Below are 9,276 nucleotides of genomic sequence, written 5' to 3'. Positions count from 1 at the left end.
ACCTGATAAGCTGATACCGCGATAATTAGATACGCAGCGCGCGCTGTTATCTTCAATCTTCATTTCCTCATCCAAAACCTTTGAAAAACCACAAAAGCCATGAGAGCAACCGCTCTCGTCCTCTCTCCACCACCACTCTCCACACGCACCCCTCTCCTCCTCCTCCCCTTCCGCTCCCTCAAGCCCAAACCCCTCCCCAAACACCGCCTAGTCCTATCCCCGTCCCCAAACACCCCATCCTTCCTCGTCCGGGCCGACGACGGCGACGGTGACAGCGCAGGCCCCGATGACTATGACATGGACGACGAAGAGCTCGAGGAAGTCGACAACAAGAAGGACTTCGACATTGAGTACGACACCCTCGCTGCCGCCGCAGCCGCCGTTGCTGCCGCCAACGGCGAAGAGGACATCGCCATGGTGCAGAGCAAGAGCTTTGTGTTTACGCAAGGCTGGGACTCAGAGATGGTCGTCGATTATCGGATTAACGAAGACGAGTTTCACAAGATTAGCTTGCTCGATTGCGATTTCTTCATAAGGAAGCCCCCCGATCCCGATAACGACGTCTATGATTTCAGAGAGGTGTGTAATTTTTGCTTTATTTTTTTCGATTTTAATTTGATTTTCAGTAAGAAAATTAAGTTTCTTATAAATACTTAATGTAGATGTATGTTACTCCTCCGGACACAGATGTTTATGCAATTCCCAGGGTTTTAGCTCCAATGCCTCAGAAGGTACTCTAAATTTGTACGCTTAATTATGATTTATTAAGGCCCAATTTGATGTTCATTTTGTTTAATCATTGCTTGCTTTAAATTTGTAGTACATTCGCTGTGCCAAGAGTGATTTTAGCTGCTACAATGTGACAGAGCCACCAATTGATGCTCCTAGAGATCCATTGTATAAGTCTGAGCGGGACGTTTTAAAGGTATTGATTGAATTGAACTATGAATTTGATTTCATTTTGTGCAACTCTGTAATGGGTAGGACGGTAGGACCGTAGAATGGAAACAATTGCAATTTGATTGCGCAAAAATGGTTCTAGTGTAGCAGTTAACATTACAACAACAGGATAGGATAATTGGTGGTCAATGTTGCACTGAACTTCTTTAAGATAGGTGGGTTTTTTTCCCAATGGATGGTGTTCCTGTTTTTAGTCTTCTTTGATAAATGGGTGTCTCTTATTAGCAGTAGCAATCATTCACCAGGCTACTTTTTTTGTTTCAGGTTTACTTGACAAAGCACTACAGGAACCGGAGGTTGGGCGACCCTGATTTTGTTCTGGATTTTGAGGAGATTTATGTGATTGATTCCAAAACAAAATCTATTAGCAGAGCAAAAGTTCTGGTAAGAATTTTACTTTTTCTGTTTTGCTTTCCAAGTTGTTATTTGAGATTCTTCTTTTAGTGTATAATTCCTTTGGTATCACAATCTGCTCCTTTCTTTAAATTGTAGAAAGCCTTTTTAGCTTAGATGAATAATATTGCTTACACGTTTCTTTATGTGAGTTTGTTAAGAAATTGACAGCGTCTTTTACTAGTTACAAGTTTTTCTTGTCATTGGAGTTTACTTTTGATCCTTACAAAAGAATACCGGCAAAATTATTAATCAGTAGAGGACATTTTAATTTTTGAGACCCATGTTTCTCACGTCTTATGTCTTGGACCTTGACTAAACCAAGTGGGATTTGTCTTTAAGATAAAATGTATAGTTCTCTTTGAATTTTTCACTACATCTGATACCAAAATGTAGAAAATTCCATTTTCTTTATTTTCTGCCCTAATGCTGTGCATCTTTTTATTTTGTTTTGGTCTGATAATGCTGTGACTGTATAAGAGCCTTATAGTTCATATTTGACTCCTCCCGTGTTCCTCCTTTCCCCACATATGGTGTAATACTGTAAGTCTATGACCCTGGCATGGCCTGTGTAGTATGCATCAGTAATTATATCATCGTACAATCTGATTTATTGAACCGTGGTGCTTGCACATAGAGGTCCTTCTATCTCTATGGCAACCCCATGGCATAATTGAATTGCAAAACTTGAGTTTCAAAAGTGTCAGACATGGAGTTCACATCACTTATCCATATATTGTTGTGTTTTTTTCTTTCTTTCTATGTTTGATTCTGTGATCCTGAAATTGTGATATAAATTATTCCATCATTGGTTTTATCTTGAAGGTTTCCATGAAAGTCATTATATTCTTACCATTTTCACCTACATATATTTCATAGGTGAGTCAAAGTATGAGACTATCAAACCAAAAGTCTCTGTCAAATCAAATGTAGCTTATATTATGTATTTTCCCTACTTTCAGGGAGTAGCACCCCCTTGTTTTAAATTGTTTCTTATGCTCTTTCAATGGTTGTTATGCATTCTACAGGTCAGTGTTCCAGGGGGAAGAAGCAGAGATAGAAGGCATGACCTGCTTGTAATACGTGATAATGGCAACTCCTTCAGAATAATTCATGGGGTAACCAACTTCGATCCAAATTGGTTTCTTCAACTTTATTTGTTATTCATCATCTGAATCACTGTTCTCGTCCATCATTTCAGAGTGAAAAGGATGATCCCACCACAGTGATAGAGAGGGAAGAGTGGAATAAGACCAGACAGGACATGGAGAGGCATCTTAGCAAGCTACGGGACTTCAGCGTTTCAAATTGGTTCTAGTCCATCAGCAGAATTTAGAGATAACATCATGAAGGCACATGAGCAACAAAATGTGGATTCCTAGAGGTGACTCTGCAAATATGTTGATGTTGGACTTTCAAGATATATTAGCTATCCTGAGCACATAATATTGAGTTTATGATGCTCTCCATATGAGAAGGTCCTTGTTGCTGATATTTTGGCAAGCACTTGTGCTATAAATTTTGTAAAGTAAGTAGAAATGTTGAGTTGATGCAGAATATCAAAGTTACTTTGTGGTGTAGGTAAGCATTTATGTAGCTTGACCTTGTTGTAATGTTGAAGTAGTCCAATGTTCTTTTTTTCTTAACTTTGAAAAAAACATTATGAGAATACTAGGGTTGGTTGCCCGTGATTGATTTCTAACTGTTCACAAGACTCATGCATCTACGATCAGAAATCACTCGTACGAGTGCGCTACAGAATGTAGCATCCCCAAACAGTATTAAATGAATTTTTGGTTTGCTCATCAGGATGCAATAAAAGCTGCTCTCAGTTAAACGATCTCGTGAGAAGAGACTACCAGCCTAGAAAGAGACAAAGAGAATCTGTTTGTTTGTTTGCTTGAGGAGAGAACCCTTGCAAGTAAGCAATGGCATGGGTAAAAACCTAGCCCATCTGTTTTAATGTGACAGCCGGAACTGGATTTCTTTTTCAAGTCACCCAAACTGGACTCTGCTGCATGCTATTTTAGTCCAATCTCACCTTTTATCCGGTCCAACAAATGGGTCTACAATCTACTTCAAATTCTTTACAAATGAATTTTTTTATAAAGATATTTAAACCAAGGATTGTAATTCAAATTCACAAGCTAGGCCACTTAAAATTTGTTATAAAAAAATTACTAACAATTACAGTTTTTGTGTGCATTATAATTATAGTTATGCTAGTTGCAGTTGCTTACGTGCGTGTGAGTGATTGTCAGTCGTTAATGCATTGTAAGATCCATTTATATTAATGATTGACACCTACCTACACTCATTGTAGCACGTTTGAATTGAGGAATTTGGAAGGTTGAATTTGTATTTTACATGTTCAAATCTATGGTAATTGTGGAAGCAATGGGATTTTACCGATTAGAAAACAGTAAAATACGTACTAACAGAAACCCTAGACAGCATATGAGAAAGAAGTGGTTGCCAAACAGGTTAAAATAAAGGGCAAAGTCCTTTAAGACCAATTGATTGAGTGGGGCGTGGCCCAACTCTTGCCCGTCAACGCAACGAAAGCCAAACAGGGGAAAGGATCCTCTCTAGTAGTCCAGTACCATATAGAGGGAATCCAAGATACTCCAAATATATATAGAAATTCTTCTATATGTGGATATTCATATATTATTGTCGTGCATATGTCATGTATTTTCTACGACCTCTTTATGTTTTTCTCTTTGTTTACAATAGCATTCGGATGGCAAAAACTTACGGACATCCAGATGAGAGCATAACTATATATAGTTATATATTAATTTTTATAATTTTAAAAATGCCCTTTTTATCATTTTGTTGGTACCTACCGCTATATTATTATCATGAATGGTCATAGGTAGCTCACTGTTGCCCGTTGGAAGTTTGAACCTTTCTTACTGTTAACATGGTATGTAGTGAAGGTGATTTTCTCCTAATCCTTGTTTATACTGTATATGTGGATGATGAGTCGTCTTCGTCTTTTATTTTAATTATCTAATCTAATCCACAATTTATCTTTATAAGATGTCTTAGGTCGTTTGAATTTGGGACATCTCCAAATAAAGTGTTGAGAAATATCACTAAACAAATTAAACCCTAATTTTAAACATAAACACTAATCCACATACTCATGTAGTGAATAGTTAATAGTTTATAACTATTTAAGGCCTTAATTCATATAAGTCATAACTTAAGAAGAATTGATTCTTATTTTTCAATGTAGTGACTGTTGTATTGTATCTGCAAATCTCGTTTGCCTGCCGTTGGCTAGAGTGAGCTTTCAATGTGTTTCATTTTTCTCCCCCATGTGTTTTGGTTTGATGCATATTGACTAAAGTTACATATGCATTTCATTTATAGAGGGCTAGAGTCATGCATTCCGACTCTCGTATATATGGGTGCAATGCACTCACCTCATGTGAAGGAGTAAAGATAAAGTTTTAGCTATATGTTTAAAGCTTTTTTCCTTAATTAAACAAGTTTCCTTTTTTGGGGGGTAAGTTGCTAATTTGATAAACAATCTAGGTATGATGGTAAAGTAGTTTTACTTTTTCTTTTTGATAAGTGGTAAGAATAGTTCATTCAATTCAAATAAGTTTGAGTTTACTATTTTCATAATATTAATGATATTTTACTTTAATCTAATCTAAATTACAGGAAGAAAGATTCGAATTTGGGTGTAGAATGGAGAGTAAGCCCGATTTCAATCTATTCAACTTGATAAGCTACAAACGATATTCTACTTTAATCTAATTTAAATTATGGGAAGAAGGATTCGAACTCGGTTGTAGAATAAAAAACAAATCCAATTTCAATCTATCCAACTTGATAAGCCATGTCTGCAATTCGTAATATTTACTCAAACCACAAATGTAACACTTTTTTACATATCCCAATTCCCAACCTTCCCATAGAACCACTGAGCTAGCTGTGTATATAGGCCATATAAAATAGACCAAATCCCAGATAGATGTCTTGTTTAATGATCTTGACTGTTTTGACTTGGAGGTACCAAAATATATCATATTTTCCTTTCTCCGTATTCAGGGCACATAAAACTTACTTTGTCCCCTTCTCTTTGCTCCATGGCTTTACCACCTAGAAACCCAGTATTACTTGCTGAGGAAAAACACATATTGATTTTGATTTGATGGTTAAGATTTAAGATTTGATTATTATCCTCATTTAGCTCCATCACTAAAACCCTAGACAAGACCATCACAAACTTCAAGACCCAAAATTGCACATTTACGTATCAATTAATACAAACACACATATCGCCTAGTCCTAGAGTCTTCTTTCCCATTTCACACTCTTAATTAAGCCTATATTAAGGAAACCCTAAAAACCTTGGAGTTAAAATCAGTCACTGAAACATCGAGTGAGGCAAAGTCATGGAGAGAGAGAGAGAGAGAGAGAGAGAGACCAGTGGTTAACAAGGTGCAACAAAACTAACAAAGCCAATCACATATCAAATATCAATCAAAAATTAACATCACAGATTAAAACAAAAGAAAACATAAAAAAGAAAAGAGAAAGCAGTTGGCTTGGCTTTGTCACCAACCCATAAACGAGCCCTTCACTTCTGTGCCACATGAAAGTTGTTTAGCTTCCAAACCCAGAATAGAAATGCCCCTCTATTGCTCTCCTGATCATCTTTACTCTCTTTTGAACCTTCTTTTCTATTATATATCTCCTCTTCTTTCCTCTTGCCCATTTCACAAAGCAAAGAAGAAGAAGAAGAAGAAGAAGGAGAAGAGAGAGAGAGAGAGAGAGATAAGTCTAAAACGAAAATTGAGAGATATGGGGAGGGGCAAGATTGAGATTAAGAGGATTGAGAACTCAAGCAACAGGCAGGTCACTTACTCTAAGAGAAGGAATGGGATCATTAAGAAGGCCAAGGAAATCACTGTTCTATGTGATGCTAAGGTTTCACTTGTCATCTTTGCTAGCTCTGGAAAGATGGTTGAATACTGCAGCCCTTCAGTCACGTAGGAACCTGCAGCTCATGCTTTTCTGCTCATGGTTTTTTTTTTTCTTTTTTGGCTTTTTAGGTTCTTGGTTTTTCGTTTTAATTTACTGGGTTTCCTTCAAATTAAAAAAGAAATAAAGGGTTTTTTTTGTTTATATTTTATGAATCTAATTTCTTCTTGGTGTGAAGGGTGACTGATATCTTGGACAAGTACCATGGCCAGGCTGGGAAGAAGTTATGGGATGCAAAGCATGAGGTTTGATACTCTCTCTCTCTCTCTCTCTTCATTTTTGTGTTTTTTGCTATCAAAGATCTGTTGGGTTCTTCCTTGGGCCAGATGGAAACTAGAATGATTTTTTCTTTGCTAAAAATATGTCAAGAAACATGAAGTATGATTTCCATGAGCAGATCTACAAATAGGATGTACTACTTGCTCTCTTTCTCCGGCTCTGATAGTTTTTCTATCCTTCTTTATTGACAAAGAAAACTGAAACTATGTGAAATGTAGCATCCATGAACAGATCTGGTAATAAAATGTTTTTCTCTCCCTTCCTTTTCTTTGCAAAAAATTCAAACAACTGAGTGCATGTATAAGCATGTCTCACAAATATATAAGAAACGTCTTTTCTTGATATAAATATACATATAAAATCTCTCTCTGTACCCTCTGGTTCCTTGACTGATACAAGCATATAAACCGGCTTATTATACACACTTTTCTGCTAACAGATCTGCATATGAAAATAGACCCTTTTACATGGGTTTTTATATTTCTTTTAATACTAAATTATAATGTTTTTATTTTGTTTTCCTAGTAATTAAACTAATTAACTATAAGGTTTTGCAACAAATTATTAAAATAAACTCCTGACAGAACCTCAGCAATGAAGTGGATAGGGTCAAGAAAGACAACGACAGCATGCAAGTCGAGCTCAGGTAGTTTAATTGCACTCATCATCTCCCTCTCTCTCTCTCTCTCTCTCTCTCTCTCTCTCTCTCTCTCTCGGGAAATGTTTAAGTATATATATTGTTGTTGCAGGCATCTGAAGGGGGAGGATATCACATCTTTGACCCACAGAGAGCTGATGGCCTTAGAGAATGCACTTGAAAATGGCCTTGCAAGTATCCGGGACAAGCAGGCAAGTCTTGTGCAATAATATAATTTCTTGTGTGAGAGATTCTGCTATATATATATATATATATATAAGGTTCTAACTAGTTATTTTTTGTTGCCTTTTTGTCACAGTCCAAGTTCGTCGACATGCTCAGAGAAAATGTATGATTACTAATACCTTGAGTATATTTAAATTTACTTTTTAAATTATGTCACAACAATAGGCATGAAGTAGTAATGCATGATAATATATGATATCATGTGCTATTTTTGCCTAACTTGTTGCATTGTTTCTGTGCTGGTCTCAGGAAAGAGCACTGGAAGAGGAGCATAAGCGCCTCACTTATGAGCTGGTAAACTCATCGTTAAAACTATTCAGGATATATACACACACACACATATATGTACATAGGCACAGCATGCATCAAGCAAAGGGTTTGGTTTATATAATTACACTGTTAATCACATCACAAACAGTTTTAAACAATACAAAACTAGTTTTATCACATCGTAGATCACATCTCTAATAAAGTTCACCCACTCCAATTCATAGACATGATGCGCATTACTAGAAAAAGGGACAAAACTCACGGATCACCTAGCCACAGTGCACAAACAATGTCCGTTCTTGGTTCAATATATTGAGAAATGTTAACCTGATTCAATTGTTGTTGACCATAGATTAACATGATCATAGATACATATCCATTTTATACATGCATGATACCATATGTGGAAGTTTTGGTGTATTTATTCATTTGATTGTGCAAGATATTGAACACATATCATACATGCATGGTTCAACTACTTAGGTTTCACCTGTAATATTTGTTTCCCTGTCAACCACATTGATGGAATTTTCAGAATATGGGAACGGTTTATTACTAGCATTTGCAGAATTTGCACTTATTTTTATCTTAAATTTGTTTATGCATTGAGGAAAAAAAAACTAACGAAAATAATACTTGCAGCAAACTCATCAGTTTCATATATAAATGATATAATCTTTTGTTTTAATTTTTGTAGCACAAACAGGAGATGAAAATTGAAGAGAATGTGAGAGAGTTGGAAAATGGGTATCATCAGAGGCTGGGGAACTACAACAACCAGATACCGTTTGCCTTTCGTGTTCAGCCTATTCAGCCAAATCTGCAGGAGAGAATGTAATGCATCTGTCAGGAAGTGCTATCAACTTTCATGGTTTGTAATAGTAGAAGCTTTCGTATTAAGCTAAGTAATTTGTGAAACTTGTAATAATTAAGGTGTGTGCATGAACTTGGTTTGTGGAATAATCACTGTTTTGTTTGCTACAAAATTACCTAATTATATATGTTTGCCTATATATATTTCTCTTCATCTTGTCCACAGCGACCCTAGCTAGGTCTAAATCATACTAGCCTACACATGTAATGCACGAAGATGGAAGTTATGCCAAAGGGGAGAAAAAAAGAAAGGATTTGTGGGAGCGAGAAAATGGTACTCCTCCTCCTCCTGCCCTTTTATCAGTTCTCAACTTCTCATGCTAGATGTGATAGAATTGTTTGTGATATGTCCCTTTTTGTTTATATTAATTTGATTACCAAATGAATATTGAGCATATACGGTAATAGAATGCAAAAAAGAAGAAGAAAAGATACTAGCTATATAGACAGGCCCAATCCCAGGCCCAAACAAAAATATATGCTGTATTTTTTATTAACCATAAATAAATAAATTATTAGTGGTATAGCGCGGTTGGTTGAGCTCTTCTACCTCAACTCATGTAGACAGAGGTTTAAAATCCCTAAGTACCTAATGAATATTTGTGTGTAATCCC

The 9,276-nt window shown here is 36.3% G+C and overlaps 2 protein-coding genes across 3 annotated transcripts; both read left to right on the top strand.

Annotated features, from left to right (window-relative positions):
* LOC117614068 lies at positions 1 to 3,065 on the top strand. 2 transcript variants are annotated; one of them, XM_034342749.1, is made up of 6 exons: positions 1 to 579; positions 663 to 731; positions 821 to 925; positions 1,225 to 1,344; positions 2,382 to 2,471; positions 2,555 to 3,065. In XM_034342749.1, exons 1-6 carry the CDS (start codon positions 100 to 102, stop codon positions 2,669 to 2,671), a joined length of 981 nt encoding a protein of 326 aa, XP_034198640.1. In that variant the 5' UTR covers positions 1 to 99; the 3' UTR covers positions 2,672 to 3,065. The 2 variants fall into 2 exon arrangements, with proteins under 2 accessions (XP_034198640.1, XP_034198641.1); XM_034342750.1 differs by lacking the exon at positions 821 to 925 and having other exon boundaries at positions 40 to 579.
* A 2,971-nt stretch (positions 3,066 to 6,036) lies between these two features.
* On the top strand, positions 6,037 to 8,814 carry LOC117638611 (agamous-like MADS-box protein MADS9). Its single transcript, XM_034373713.1, has 7 exons — positions 6,037 to 6,365; positions 6,536 to 6,602; positions 7,221 to 7,282; positions 7,386 to 7,485; positions 7,593 to 7,622; positions 7,769 to 7,813; positions 8,487 to 8,814. The coding sequence occupies exons 1-7, from the start codon at positions 6,178 to 6,180 to the stop codon at positions 8,625 to 8,627; spliced, it is 633 nt and encodes a 210-aa protein (XP_034229604.1). The 5' UTR covers positions 6,037 to 6,177; the 3' UTR covers positions 8,628 to 8,814.
* The last annotated feature ends 462 nt before the right edge of the window (positions 8,815 to 9,276 follow it).

Source organism: Prunus dulcis, chromosome 1 (genome assembly GCF_902201215.1).
Source record: "Prunus dulcis chromosome 1, ALMONDv2, whole genome shotgun sequence".
In the NCBI taxonomy this organism is placed as follows: domain Eukaryota; kingdom Viridiplantae; phylum Streptophyta; class Magnoliopsida; order Rosales; family Rosaceae; genus Prunus; species Prunus dulcis.
Note: the sequence above shows the minus strand (reverse complement) of the source record. Positions and strands in the feature narration are given on the sequence as shown.

Bases quoted from the DNA above. Each gene is read 5' to 3' on its own strand.
- LOC117614068 (XM_034342749.1), top strand. From the start codon at position 100: ATGAGAGCAACCGCTCTCGTCCTCTCTCCACCACCACTCTCCACACGC. The intron at 732-820 runs GTACTCTAAATT...TTAAATTTGTAG, and splicing joins TAGCTCCAATGCCTCAGAAG to TACATTCGCTGTGCCAAGAG. The intron at 926-1,224 runs GTATTGATTGAA...TTTTTGTTTCAG, and splicing joins CTGAGCGGGACGTTTTAAAG to GTTTACTTGACAAAGCACTA.
- LOC117638611 (XM_034373713.1), top strand. From the start codon at position 6,178: ATGGGGAGGGGCAAGATTGAGATTAAGAGGATTGAGAACTCAAGCAAC. The intron at 6,603-7,220 runs GTTTGATACTCT...AACTCCTGACAG, and splicing joins TATGGGATGCAAAGCATGAG to AACCTCAGCAATGAAGTGGA. The intron at 7,486-7,592 runs GCAAGTCTTGTG...TTTTTGTCACAG, and splicing joins CAAGTATCCGGGACAAGCAG to TCCAAGTTCGTCGACATGCT.